General features: G+C 55.3%; 2 protein-coding genes across 7 annotated transcripts in view; one reads left to right on the forward strand and one right to left on the reverse strand.

Moving 5' to 3' along the window:
- FYCO1 (FYVE and coiled-coil domain autophagy adaptor 1) overlaps positions 1 to 14,939 on the forward strand; it is an 81,355-nt gene that overhangs the window by 43,146 nt on the left and 23,270 nt on the right. The gene's annotated exons all lie outside the window — the stretch shown is intronic.
- Positions 3,830 to 8,935, reverse strand: CXCR6 (C-X-C motif chemokine receptor 6). Its single transcript, XM_066350816.1, has 2 exons — positions 8,303 to 8,935; positions 3,830 to 5,713 (listed from the first exon to the last, which is right to left on the reverse strand). Exons 1-2 carry the CDS (start codon positions 8,465 to 8,467, stop codon positions 4,670 to 4,672), a joined length of 1,209 nt encoding a protein of 402 aa, XP_066206913.1. The 5' UTR covers positions 8,468 to 8,935; the 3' UTR covers positions 3,830 to 4,669.

Below are 14,939 nucleotides of genomic sequence, written 5' to 3' on the forward strand. Positions count from 1 at the left end.
TTTTAAACATGTGCAGTGACTGCACCACGTGCCACCAGATGCAGTGTCAGGAGGCTGTGCCATAGGAGCCTCAGGAAGAGAGCGGTGTCCCTCCGTGGCAGCCTCGCCTGCTGCTTCTCAGCCCTGGAGTCTGGCTCAAGCGCAGTGTCTACAGCAGGGGTCCCCAAGTTTAAAACAAGTCAAAAACCAGGAAGCTCAGAGACGATGGGAGCTGTAGGGTCCAGATATGTGTGAGCATCCCGGACAGGAAAGTTCGAGAAAGAAATCAGCAAGTCCGAAGTCAGAAGTGATCGAGGAGGAGAGACTGTGAGTCAGTCCGCGGGGAAGCGAGGCTGCTCGGGGCTCTGCTGTCGAGGGCGCCTGTCGGGCATCGTCCCTGCTCCGGCAGCTTTCGAACGCGGCCCAGCTTTCACATATAGCCTTCGTGGGCTGGGGTCTGATAGCCGTCACACTCCCAGTGAAGGTGCCGAAGCCACCAGAGGCCAAGACACTTGCTCAGGTCACGTGGCTGTAAGTGTCAGAACGCGGCTGTGAGCCCAGGGCGCCTCCCTCCAGTCCTCGGGCTGAGGCCACGTTGAACATACAGCTTCTCCGCCTCCCCATTGCCCCGTCTGCTTCCCGGGATCCTGCCCACCTTCCCCTGCCCCGTGCCCGCACAGTCTCAGGGCTGACAGAGGTGTCCGTCTTGCCCCTCCTGGTAGTGATGGGACAGGAAGGAGCCCCCAGACCCACGCTCAAGGAGACTGGCAGAATGCAGCCGCCCCCCGGGGACAGGGGTCCTCAGGCACACGGTCCAGAGCTAGAGAGGGGGCAGGAGGCAGGAACACAGCCCCGTCCTCGGGCAAAGGGTGACTCTTCAGAACCCGTCCAGAGGAGGCTGTGTGCCGCCTCCCACAGCCAGCCAGGCCTGCCCTCAGCCATCCCCACCGGTGGGTCTGAGGTCCCAGGTGGCAGGCGGAGAGGGAGAGAAAGCTCCGTCAGGCTCCGGTGACCCCTTGGCCTCTGCTCAGCATCCCCCCAGTCATGGCTTCCTGGGGGCCAGGCCTCCCCTTCTGATTACCGGATGAACGGACTGTGGCCATGAAGAGCTGGAGCTCCAGACTCAGACACCTGGCCAGACGCTGACCCTCCACCCCGGGCTCCCTGGCTCTGGGCACGGCGCCCCTGAACTGAGTTCCCCACCCCTGTGCAGAGGAGACCGGACAGCACCCTCCCGCGGGTTCCTAGGCGGGGAAGAGAACGTGAGTCCGGCGCCCTGAGCCCAGTGCGGCCCGGGAAGCCTTCCGTGAAGGTGCGCTGTTTCCGTGACGTTCCACCGGCTTTGCGTGTCGGGCTGCGCTGTGCCTGACTCCTGCCTGTCCCGGTCCCAGGCACCTAGGAGCCCACTGGGCTTCCAGGGAAAGTCACTCCCCAAGTGTCCAGGTGACACGGGGTCCTCGGGTTATGACAGTCTTGACATATGATATCGCAAGTTTACAAAACTCACTCCCATAAAAATTTTTAAAAATTGAGACGTGAGTGTTTCGGCTTACGCCGTGAGCATCGTATTTACGGACCACGTGGGCGAACTGGTTCGGTTGCACAGTGGAAGAAGACGCAGTACAGTGTACAGTACCGTGTATTCATGTCCTTTTCCTCCTCCTGTGGCGCACTTGTGTTCTTATGTTCTAGATTATGATTTTACAGCTGTGTTAGGATAGGTGACCTAGGCTAGGGTGTGTTTCAGCTTACACCAAAACTCGGGTTACGTCACTGTCATAGGAACTTTCAAACTGTGTCATAACCCAAGGTCCCCTGTACTGAGCTTGCACTCCCCCACAGAGACGGTCCCTACACACAGAGCATCTTTGCTAGTAACTGCATTAGAAGTGCTGCTTGTGGTCGAATGCTTTGGGGAGCTGTGGTGGGTTTGTTACCAACCAGGAGATTTGATTCCTGGTAGCTCAGAAACGAAATGAGAACAGGATATGGTGATAATGGTTAAGGTTAGAAAGCCACCTTGTGCTTGGGTTAACCCAGTATCTGCCTTTGTATGAGGAGCGCTGGCAGGGACCTTGGGCCCATCAGCTGCACGAAACCTCTCTTACCAACCTTTGAGGACAGAGAGGGAGTTCTTCACTGGGGTCCTCGCTGTGCCGTGTGAGCTTGGCCAGAGACCGGTCTCTCTGAACTAGCTTCGTCATCTGCAGAGCGGTGTTGGCAGTCGCCGTGAACCACAGACGGGGCACGTGGCAGGGGGTGCTGCCTTGAGAGCCCTGTGAAGGAGAAGGCTAGAGCGAGCGCCCTGCCCGCTCCTGGGCCTCGTGGTCTTTGCTGGGCCCACCCCTCCACCAGGGGCACCGTTCCTCAGCGCGGAATGCTCACGGAGACCACCCGGGTTCCCTTCGGGTGGCTCTGGAATCAGGGTCCCCGTGTTCACACGGGACAGTGTCGTCCATCTGTGTTCTCTAACAAGTGTTGGAAACGTGGTCGGAAGGAGACCTTTCTTTACCTTCACACCCTGAGGCCATACCCGAGGCAGACTGGACTCAACCAGGGTCCACACCCAGGCGGCCCCCGGCCCCAGGCCTCCTGCAGGATGTGCTGGTGCGCATGAGCGGAGGGGAGAGCCGAGGCAGGGAGAAGAGCCGGCCCAAGGTTGGGAACTTCGGCTTCACAGTCTGTCGTGTGAATGGAATAAAGTCAAGTTGTAAAAGCCCTGTGATCTACGTGGGCTGTGTCAGCATCAGTTGCCAATGATTGGTGTTGCTAGTTCTTTCTTTAAAAAAAAAAAAAATATTGGGGCGACACTGGTTAATGAGATTAGTATACGCTTCAAGTGTACAATTCTGTAGTACAGCATCTGTATATTGGAGTGTGCTCACCACCCAAGGTCTAGCCTCCTAGCCTCCTCCCGCCACCATGCTTGACGCCCTTGACCTTCCGCAGCCTCGCCCACACCCCTTCCCCTCTGACCACCGCCTGACTAGTGTCTGTGACTGTCAGTTTTTTTGTTTCTGTTGTTCATTCACTTGTTGCTTTCTATTTTATATCCCACATGTGAGTGAAATCAAGACTCTCTCCTTTTTCATCTGACTTATTTGCTTAGCCTGGTTCTCTCCAGATCCATCCATGCTGTCACAAATGGCAGTATGCCATCTTTTCTTCTGACTGAGTAATAATGGCCGGTTTCTGTGAGAAGGGACATAACCTGCGCCACTTTGGAGCCCTCCTAGCCGTGAACGTGAGCTGTGCTAAGTGTCGTGTGCGCCGTCCCAAGTCCACAAGCCAGCCCAGGGACGAGGGAGTGCTGGGGCCCATGTGTCACCAAAGTAAAAGCGGCACAGAGATAACCAACTGGCCTTACCTACTAGTGGGGGGCAGAGCTGGGATTCAACCTAAACCTCAAAGCCACGCCGTTCAGCCTGTTCTGGCAGCTTCCCTGCAGCCTCTCTGGCTGGTGGCAGCTGGTTCTTCTGATCCGGTGAGGGGTTTGTGACGCATGGGCCAGACCTATTGAGCAGGTAGTTAGGATCTGATAAACACTCACTAGTGTCTGACATTTAACACTCTGCCTCATCCTGTGACCACATTGTGAAGGTTAAACAAATGCACGCATCTTCGACAGGAGGTCGGAAACCACAGAGCAGGAGCTGGGTGGTTGTGATTGGTCCTCTCCGCTTCCTGGCTGAGTGGTGCCCCGAAAGCTCGCTTCTAACTCACTTCTTGTGCTCTGGGCCCGCAGATGGTCTCTTTTGATGTATTCCAGGCACACCACATTAAAGTAGAAGGAGCCGAGGGATAAAAGTAGTCTGTAGACTTAAAAAGTTTTATTTCTTAGTCATGAAAATCATAATGCTGTTTTGATATGTGTGTGTAAGAGTTATATATACATATCTATACAGAGAGGATTTGTTACATCTACATGTGTAAGAGGCACCGGGTGATTCAGGGTTTAAATGAGCAGACCCACCAAAGAACCCGTTTCAGAAACACTCCGTAGATTCACGCTAGTCTTACACTGTGCTGTGCAGTTTTCTAGCATTCTGTGGACTGTCGGAATTCTCAGCCAACTCGTTCGATTCGGCCCGTTCATATTCTCTGGTGCCAGTCCTTCCCGGGTCAGTCACAGAGAACAAGAGCATCGGCCCGGGGTGGGGCAGGACCTGACCCTGCTGGCGAGGTGCCGGTGACGAGGTCTGAGCCACGCGGGCCAGCATGTGTCCATGACTGCTGTCACCTCCCCAGCCTCCCGGAACATGGGAGTTCAGATGCCACCAGCTGTCGGCAGCGTTGCTGGTCATGCTGCCCTCTGCAGCCCTGTCTCAGTCTCAGTGAGGGAGGACTGGCGGCCTTGGAGTCACACGTGTCCTCTGGCGTCAGAACACTTCAGGACAAAGGAAGGAAACCTCTCATGGTTTTAAACTGCCTTTTGAGCTTCAGGGCTGGGTGCGCTATAGGACAGAACAGATGTGTTCGTGCCTGAGAAGAAACGTTCTGCGGCAGCTGCAGCGTTTGCTTACTTCTCCATTGAAATGCACGGTCTTCACCTGTAGAATCATGCTAACCAGTGTCACCCCAAAAAAATAAGCCAAAGAAAAAGAAAATGCACAAGCGGTGATCCAAGCCTTTCTCGTCACACCCAGAGGACACAGCCCGCTGCTGTGAGTTCCCGAGGCCCGCTGCAGGCCTACAGCTGGAACATGCTGGTGGCCTCCGCGTGGTGGGAGGCCGAGCACGTCTTGGAAGTGTCCTCCGAAGACTTCCACCGGCTTGAGACCCCCAGGTAAGGGAGGCAGCCGACGTCTTTCACAAGCTTCCAGAAGTTCTTCCGGAACTTCAGGCCGACAAAGGCGTAGAGCACCGGGTTGAGGCAGACCCGCAGGTAGGCAACGGCCTCGGTCACGGCGACGGCATAGTGGAAGCTGGTCCTGGTGTGGAACTCCCAGCTCGTGCTGCCGACCAGCTTCACCAGGCTGAAGGGCGTCTGCGTCAGCAGGAACAGGGCCAGCACCAGGAAGATGATCTTGAGAGACTTGTGGTTCTGTAAGCCCCGGACATGAAGCAGGGTCCTGATGACGAATGAGTAGCAGACGACCATGGCAAGCAGGGGCAGGAAGAACCCCAGGGTCATCTGGGTGGCAAGAACCACGGTGGAAATGTGGTAATTGCAGATGCACTTGTCGTGTTGGTAGACATTGCCATAGAGGATCTGTGGCAGGGACACCAGCAGGGACACCAGCCAGGCGGACACGCAGATGGCCTTGCCCCAGCTCATCCGCTTGGCCTTCTGGTTGTAGGCCTTGGTGGCCCGAACCACCGCCATGAAGCGGTCCACAGTGATGCAGATGAGGATGAGCATGGACGTATAGAAGTTCAGGGTATAGATGCCCAGCAAGATCTTGCACAGGATCTTGCCAAAGACCCATTCGTGGATGCTTGCATAGGCCCAGAAGGGCAAGGTGCAGACAAACACCAGGTCGGCCAGGGGCAGGTTCATCAGAAACACGTCCGTCAGGCTCCTCAGCTTCTGGTAGAAGATGTAGATGACCAGCACCAGGGAGTTCCCCACCAGGCCGCAGAGGAACACCACGAGGTACATGCTGGGCAGGAAGAGCCTGCGGAACTCCAGGAAGTGCCTGTGCCGCTGGCCGTCGTCGCTAGAGACGTTGGAGGTCCTATAGTCGACATAGTCGTCGTCCTCGGTGGCCATGCCGCTTGCTCTGCTGCACACCTGTGAGTCGGAAACAGAAGTTGTGTCTGGGGCTGAGGGCTCACCACCGCAGCCCACACTGCTCAGCTCCACACAGCGATCCGGCCGGCCCAGCACACGGGGCAGCCAGTGCAGACGGGACACGGAATTCCTCACTAGTCCTACAGTACGCCGGGGCTCCCCCGTCCGGGAGACCACACGCATTCCGTATAACCCTGTGCTGACTTTGAAGTCAAAGGGCACTTGTGACACAATGGGGACAGTGCCCTTGGGCAGAGCAGCTCAGCAGGGCCGTCTTCAGCTGCCGCGCCTCACAGCACCTGGAGGGCCCATCCGGTGCCCCATTGGTTATTAAAGGAGACCGCTGAACTACGTACCCACCGTGACAGCTAAGGCATGTGTCCCCCTGCGGGGGGCCACCACCAAGGAGACTGGACACAGGGGGCGTCTGAGAGTGGCCAGGACTTCTCCTCCTGGTGGCCCTTCCCGCCTGCCCTTCCTCGCCCTCGGTCACAGACTGAAGGAAAAACAAGGCATAGAAAAGCCCATGGCTGCCCAGCACTTAGGCTGAGCTGGCCCCGGCCAGGGACTGAAGAGTTGTCACACCCCAGCCCCAACTTTCCCCCTTGTCACCTGTCACAGTTAGGACATTCTGATGACTTCTCAACCTTCAGGCATCTCTTAAAAAGTAGATTTCCCAAGAAGGAACATGGCTGTGGCTTTCCTACCCAGCAGTTTAGGCTGAGAGGTCTCCTTTCACGGATGGGGGCCCGGTTGAAATGGGAGGCCAGCCAGGTGGGGGGGCAGCCAGGTGGGGGGGGCAGCCAGGTGGGGGGGCAGCCAGGTGGGGGGCAGCCAGGTGGGTGGGGGGGCAGCCTTGCAGGGGGTCTGGGAGCAAAGCCCAGCAGCTGCCCTCAAGTCCTCCAAGGCTGGCACTTCCCTGTGACCCTTCTCTTTACCTCATGCCCCTGCCGAGAACACAGGCAGGACACAGAGGTGATGTCACCCTTGGCCTTGCAGTGCCAGCCACTGCCCACAGGTTCGCAGACCCAGTAGCTCCTTGCCAGGGACCCGGGGCCGTTCCCTGCCCGTCCCTCAAGATTCAAGAAGATGGGCTTTTGGGTTCAATAAAGAATACTGAAACACGAGTATTCTTTATTGCATGTTTCAAAATTGGAAGGAGGAAAGTATTTGGTTTAGCAAAGTCAAAATATCAACTGACCAGACCAGGGCATATAAAAGGAGACATCTCTCCTTCTGATCTACTCAGTTTCCCTGACTGGAAGTGGCATGGGCCCTGGTGCTGCGCCCTCTGTCTTTCCTGGGGACCAGGCGCCCTTCCTGTGTAGAGAGGACAGTGCCCCTGGGGTGAGACTGCTCAGTAAAACGTCCCTGCGCCTGCACCACAGATGTGAGCTCTCTGAGTGACGGGCCCTGGGCCTCACCCGCTCTCCCAGCTGCTGGGTTAGGTAGGTCAGACGCCAGGTGTGTGCGTCTTACTCCTTCGCGTGGGGACAGAAACTTTGCTTTCTTCTTTTAGAATGTGAGAGGGGCAGTGTTGCTTTCCTTGAGAGTAATGTCAGATCTCCATTATTGCTTGACATACTGTAGACTTTCTTTTTAATCCTCCTGTTTGGTGTTGCTGGATCCTTACACTACCATTAAACGTTTCCTCAAAGGGCCTGTGCAAATTCACTAGTGATAATAACACTTTAATAGTGTGCTAACAGATTGGGGCCCCACCGTTCTGTGCAGACAGTATTAAATAGTACTTTCCCTTCTAGAAATGTGAAAAGCATTTACTTCTATAACTGAAGCTCTAAGTTGATTTTTGAACATTAAAAAAAGTAATATATATATGCAACTTCAGAAATAGTATAAATGTCTGATAATAAAAATTAAGCAAATTATAATTCAGAAAAAATAGAATATAACCAATGTTTAGAAAGTGTTTTAATATTCTGAAAAGTATAATACATGTAAATTCCTCCAAAGGGTGTAAGCACAAAATTAGCATGGCTGAATAAGAGACAGAAATAGCGAATCATCATTGTCTCAACCTTGGATTCTAAGCCCCTTTGAGAGTCGTGGAGGCTGCACACCGTTCCCTCAGAAACAGGCCCCCACACTCCTGCAGTCTGGGGTTCATGAACCCTTTGACTCTGTCACATACTGTATTCGATGACCTTAGTTCACTTCTGGCTGGTGGAATTGGGCAACTTATTTCCCTTTATATTTTCCAAAATTTCTACAGTGTTGTATTGAGACAAGCAAGTAAACCAAATTCTGAGATAGCAGCCTGTCTTACTAACTGCCAGGCACAAAACAGAAAGGTTATTCAGTGAGCAGACGCAGGCACTGACTCCTTACCCCGGGGGGTCTGGTTGTGCCCGTGCTCCCAGGACCATTAGCTTACAAGCACTTCTTGCGCTCTCGGGCGTGCTTGGTCATTTTCACAGCCCTCTGACCCCCTGCAGCAAGCAGCAGAGATGGGATTTGAGCCCAGAGAGGTTGCGCTCTAAAGCCTGGGCATCTTTACACCAAACTGCTTCAGGCAGGATTCTGAGAGCCCTGTCTTCTTACCTATAACGAGGAAGACAAATGACTCACCCGCCGGAGTGCTTTGTCAGTTCGGCCCAGAGATGAGCTGTGCCCAGCAGCAGGTCTGCCTCTACCTCTCTGTGATGTGGTCCATGTTTCCGCTGAGTAGTTTTGAAGAACCCTAGGCTCGTGATTGGAAGAGACCCAACCCATCTTGCCGCTCAGGATCCACATGACCAGCCTGCACCCATGTCATTTAAGGTCTCAGATAGGAAGCTGTGGCTCTGCTACTGCAAACCCCCTGCCCCCTGGCTGGCGACCAGCTCCTGCCAGGACCTGAGATGCCTTGTATTTGTAGACCTGGCTCCGGCAGGCCACCAAGGATGGCATTTGTACCTTCAGCGTGTTTCATTCACTGGTCATGCATCTGTTTGGAACATGTTGGGTCTGGACCAATGCAGAGTCCGTGCTCTGGCCTGGGTTCTGTGCATGCGTGCGGCTCCGACGTGACAGCTGCTGGTTCTCAACGCCCTGCAGAGTAGGTGTCCCCAATTTATATGACAAAACTGAGGTCCATAGTCAAAATAACAGTCCCTTGTGCACACAGCTAATAACTGGCACTTCCAGGATGCCAACCCAGCTCTCTGCCATGGCCAGGCCAGTGAACCAGGTGGCCTCCATGCGCTGGAGGTCTGCCTCAGACCCCACACCACCTGGGCCCCCAGCGGGCCGCTCCCCAGCCTAGAGTAGGTGTCCCCAATTTATATGACAACACTGAGGTCCATAGTCAAAATAGTCCCTTGTGCACACAGCTAATAACTGGCACTTCCAGGATGCCAACCCAGCTCTCTGCCATGGCCAGACCAGTGAACCAGGTGGCCTCCATGCGCTGGAGGTCTGCCTCAGACCCCACACCACCTGGGCCCCCAGCGGGCCGCTCCCCAGCCTAGAGTAGGTGTCCCCAATTTATATGACAAAACTGAGGTCCATAGTCAAAATAACAGTCCCTTGTGCACACAGCTAATAACTGGCACTTCCAGGATGCCAACCCAGCTCTCTGCCATGGCCAGGCCAGTGAACCAGGTGGCCTCCGTGTGCTGGAGGTCTGCCTCAGACCCCACACCCCTGGGCCCCCAGCGGGCCGCTCCCCAGCCTGCTGATCCCGGCTAGGACCCCCTGGTCTCCTGAGGCTGCCCTCTCCACCCCGGACTCCCTAGAGCTCAAGCCCCTGGTTGTGTTGCTGTTACAGTTGGTCTCCGTGGTCCAGAAAAACTGACACTTCTGGAAAATACACTTGGAAGGCAGGAGTTGCAGGAACGTCTGCCTGGGTCACACTGTCCACTACCTCTCCTCTGTGGAAAGGGCAGGAGGCAGAGGCGTGGACTCCATTTCTTCTTTCCCACAAGCAGTGCCCTCGAGCTGAGTCACCAGGCTTACTCTCCCTGTTCCATACTGCCGCCCAGCCTGCTTCCCCCCAGCCTGGTGCTCTCGGCCCGCCTGCTGGGCAGACCCTCTCCTGGGGCTCTTCCTAAAGAAGGGCAGGGTGTCAGGCATTGGGAGCAGAGCACCAGAAGCAGCTCCAGGATCTAGACTAACTACTCAGTTCTACTAGGATCTGGGCCCTGGGCAGGATGCCTCCTTATACAGTCACCTACTCCCAGTCACTTAACAGATGAGTAAACAGATTAGAGAGATTAGCTCACTTGCCCAAGAACACGCTTGTCCCCAGGATCTTTCCGGCTGTTCCCTGTCCTCTTGAGTACGGAGCAACCCAGGGGCCCTAGTAAAAGGTCTGCAGGTTTCTGGTGGGTTTTCAGGTCTTTTTTGAATGAACTAGTTCAGATTATTCTTTCCACCAAGCTGGTACAAATGCATGAGGTGTTCCCTGAGGGCAGGAACCACGATGCTCTGTAGAACATGTATCTCTAGACTGACAGATGGGTGAGTGGGTAGATGGGTGCAGGGACCTACAGACAAATGAGCAAATGAATGGGCAAAAGCAAGTACTAGAGGGGAGGTCGGCCAAAGCACCTGTCCTTCTAAAAGACACCTTTTGAGGCAAGACATCTCTATGCAGTGGTCTCATTAGTCAACAGAGCCAAATATCAACAGTACAACGATTGAAATTTCTTTTGAGAGCCAAAATTTTTAAACTTAAACTACATAGGTAGGTACATTCCTTATCGAGGTAGCGCCCGCACGTGGCATTTTGTGGAAGAGCCACACTCAAGGGGCCAAAGAGCCGCATGTGGCTTGCGAGCCGCGGTTTGCCGACCACTGTGAGCCAGCCTGACATTTTAGACTCTTTAAGCTTTGAGAGATGAGCTTTTTCCAGGGACAAGCCAACCGTGTCATACAGGACCAGTTCCCCAAGCGGAGCTTGAAGGGCCTGAGCCCTGTCAGACACGCGCTCTACTGTGCTTGCTCTTCTGTCTCAGTAACAGGTGTACTCCGTGAGAAACCAGTGCTCGTGCCGCCCTCCGCAGCGTGTGCGAGGTGCTTGGGGTGGGAGGGGTGGGAGGGGTGGGTCCGTGTATGCAAGAGCATGGCTGCCTTTGTCATCCGTTCTCCATGGGGGGTCCTCCAATGGGAAACTGCGGCCACACTGAAGGAATGCAGTCCCTCACAGTTTGGGGGCCAGAATTTATTTCAGCCCCTTCACAAAGTGCCTTTTTCATATCTGCTAATCCTGTAGTGTTCATTGTTTCAAGAGTATTACTTTTTTTGAAACAAAACTCAAAACTACTTAAGGGCAAGTACCTAGTCATATGTCTTGGATTTCCCCTGAAATACCTAAACATTTTATTTTCCAAACAGTTGAGGGAAGAATAGAAGGGAAATGGCAGCCATGCCCGTTGCAGATTTATGCTGGAAGGCAGACTGTGTTGACCTCACTTTTCCTGAACACCTGCCATTCTCAAGCCAGAACTCGAGTTAGGGTGTCAGGACCTGGGGTGAGGCAGTTCCTGCTGCTGGCAGAAGAGGCTCCCTGCAAGGCCTTGGTCGGTGCCCCAGGGTAAGTTAAAAGAGCCTCGGAAAAGTAGCCTCTCCAGAAGGCAGCAGGGAGCCGGGAGTGACTTGCTCAGCGGCGCCCCCAGGTGTTTGTTGTGAGAATGGGCCTGCAGGTTTGCACATTGTGTCAGACCGTAGTTACCAAGTACTGTAATCAGAAATCAAAATGCCAGAAGTTCCCTTCTTTGCTTGGTTTTTATGCAAAAGGAAATTAATGACTAAAAGAAACATTTCTAGGAATTTACTTTAATAGTAAAATAGAAGGACACCCTGATCCACAGTGAATGTGGTCCGTAAAATGACATGCCAAGCTTATGAACCAGGTTGTTCCACAGAGCCTGCTGCCGTGACAGACATGTCCTGTGTCCATGCTCCCCGGTGCAGTGGCCAACAACCTCTGCAACACATAGGAGACAGTTCACAGAGGCTGACCAGGGACTGTGGGACTCAGTGTCATCGGTCAAAGCCCCACTCCTAACCGCTGGGCTGGGGCAGGCAGAGGAGTAGAGGGCGCTCCCTGAGGAAGAGTGTCAGCAGGACACTCAGGCCTTAGGGGCCCTCTAGGCATCTGACTCACTCCCCAGGCAGTCTGCAGCACTGCAGTTGTACAGTAATGAAGTGAAAAAGAGGCTTAGGCGTTTTGATTTGTGGGAGGAAAATACTGTCGATTCCGGCTGCAGAAACCAAGCTGGAGGAACCCCACCCGTGACCCCTCATTCAGGCATGCATGAACCCCTGGACTGTATTGTCAGGGACTTCCTCGTCTGTGGTCACCATGTTATTCTTACTTGGTTCTTACGTGGAGCCTTGGTCATGACCTCCACTACAGGCATTGGAGTAGAGATAGAAAGCCACCTTAGCCGGAGGCACCTGATCTAGACATTTGTTGAGCACAGGTTGTGTGCAAAGCAGGTGCCCAGGGATGAAGGCAACATCCCCAGGGATGAGACCAAGAGGGTGGACCAAGTTGACACAGGTGTGTGTGCCTCAAGACCGGTTCGGTTGGATGAGCCACAGGCTCAGGGACACTCAGCCAGAAAGTGTGACATGCCAGCAGCATTGGCACTGAGCCGCTATAGCTGGCAGTAAGCTCCCATGGCCGGACCAACCGGAAGAGTAAGGTCACTGTGGGCACTGAGTGTCTCACTTCTTTTCTGAGAAAAACACCTCAATGACAACGGAAGGAAATGCCTATGGCTGGAGATAGGCTGCCCTCTAGTGGCCTTGCCTTTGTTCCCTGTCATTCTCAAACATTTTTTAATCCTTTGACACATCTTCTAATACAGTTGCTTGGACATTTTCTATTGCATCCCACAGTAAGAATACATTTACATGACTGCCTAGGTGTGGACACGTGTAGACTTACTAGCAAAGCAAGAGCCTCATAAAACAATACTTACCTTCACAACATGCATTGATAATTTCAATTTTTTAAAGTTAGCCATAACTTGCTATATTGATTCACAATCTACTAAATGAGCTGTGGCCCACAGTTTAGAAATCTACTGAAAAGAAATCTCTGCCCCTAATCATTACCTCCCAGCGGGCACCGCCGCCCAGGCACACCCCCACCTCCACCTCTCCCTGCTGCACTCAGCCCCCCGTTGTAGGGCCTCAGCCAGGGCTGGCGAAGGCCTGGGGTACCCACTCTGAGAATCATCTATTGCAGGTAATCGGGGGTTGTTGTCATCGTGATGGTGAGAGAGGGGGGAGATGCAGGAAGAGGTTAGGACATCTTCTACCCTAAATGTGGGAAGGTTGCGAGAACCAACTGCATGCAGTTTTCAGTTTGTTTCACTGGATGTTATTTATCTTCCTCCTTTAAAAGCTAAAGAAAGGCGGTTGGCCTGGACCGCCCAGGGCCCGCCTCCTCTGCCCTGGACCCACCTCCTGTACTTACCCTGGGCCCGCCTCCTGTACCTACCCTGGGCCCGCCCACTCTGCCCTGGACCCGCCTCCTCTACCTACCCTGGGCCCGCCCACTCTGCCCTGGACCCGCCTACTCTGCCCTGGGCCCGCCCACTCTGCCCTGGGCCCGCCTCCTCTACCTACCCTGTGCCCACCCACTCTGCCCTGGGCCCGCCCACTCTGCCCTGGACCCGCCTCCTCTACCTACCCTGGGCCCACCCACTCTGCCCTGGGCCCGCCCACTCTGCCCTGGACCCGCCTCCTCTACCTACCCTGGGCCCGCCTCCTGTACCTACCCTGGGCCCGCCCACTCTGCCCTGGGCCCGCCTCTTCAGCTGGTGCTCTGTGGTTTGGTTCGTCCCAGGGTGAGGGGTGGGGATCTGGAACCCGTGCTTAGAAGAGCAACAGGAGATGAGCAGGGAGGGGTTCAGAGGTGTGTCTGGGCGGGAAAGGAAAAGGAGCGGCTAGTGACATGGCGTGCCCTTTGGAGGCAGCAGGCACTTCGGGACGTGTTCTTGCTGCACCTTCCCTTGAAAGAGCAAGGAGGCCAAGGACAGGGAGCCGCTGACCAGAGCAAGTACCCCCCCTTCACAGCCAGCCGACGGAGCAAAGCACCCTCTCCAAGGCCTGTGGGACTTACAGCCATTTCAAGCCAGAGACCCTGGACTCCATCTGGTTTTATCTTCGCCCGTTTGGAGAAGAAAAACTGGAAGTCTCAGGAGGAAAGGGCTTACCCAGAGTCACACAGTTACACATAAAGCCAAGACTGGAGCCACACTGAAGTGCTGATTTTCACACGTACACCCCCCACCCACCTCTCTGCCCTTTGGAGCCACAGTGAGCTCCAGCTGGAGCCCCCCCCCCCCCCCCAGCCCAGGGCAGGGTGTTTGTGAAGACCAACTCTTGCATTTCTCATGGGCGGGCGTGAACTGAGCACAGACAGCCCAGCCAGGCAGCGGGACATAGTGCGTGTCTGATGGTCCAGGCAGTCCTGGAGGCTCCCAGTGCCCACCCCACCGCCCCCCACTCACAGCCGCATCCCCAGAGCAACGGGACATAGTGCATGTCTGATGGTCCAGGCAGTCCTGGAGGCTCCCAGTGCCCACCCCGCCGCCCCCCACTCACAGCCGCATCCCCAGAGCAACGGGACATAGTGCGTGTCTGATGGTCCAGGCAGTCCTGGAGGCTCCCAGTGCCCGCCCCGCCGCCCCCACTCACAGCTGCATCCCCAGAGCAACGGGACATAGTGCGTGTCTGATGGTCCAGGCAGTCCTGGAGGCTCCCAGTGCCCGCCCCGCCGCCCCCACTCACAGCCGCATCCCCAGAGCAACGGGACATAGTGCATGTCTGATGGTCCAGGCAGTCCTGGAGGCTCCCAGTGCCCACCCCGCCGCCCCCACTCACAGCTGCATCCCCAGAGCAACGGGACATAGTGCATGTCTGATGGTCCAGGCAGTCCTGGAGGCTCCCAGTGCCCGCCCCGCCGCCCCCACTCACAGCTGCATCCCCAGAGCAACGGGACATAGTGCATGTCTGATGGTCCAGGCAGTCCTGGAGGCTCCCAGTGCCCGCCCCGCCGCCCCCACTCACAGCCGCATCCCCAGAGCAACGGGACATAGTGCGTGTCTGATGGTCCAGGCAGTCCTGGAGGCTCCCAGTGCCCACCCCACCGCCCCCCACTCCCAGCAGCATCCCCAGAACAGGGTCCGACGTCCAGCGGCCTCAGCATTCCCATCGTCATTGGACAGACAGGAACGAGGCTGGGAAACTGGAACAGTGGTGGAGA

The sequence above is a fragment of the Saccopteryx leptura genome, chromosome 10 (genome assembly GCF_036850995.1).
Source record: "Saccopteryx leptura isolate mSacLep1 chromosome 10, mSacLep1_pri_phased_curated, whole genome shotgun sequence".
In the NCBI taxonomy this organism is placed as follows: domain Eukaryota; kingdom Metazoa; phylum Chordata; class Mammalia; order Chiroptera; family Emballonuridae; genus Saccopteryx; species Saccopteryx leptura.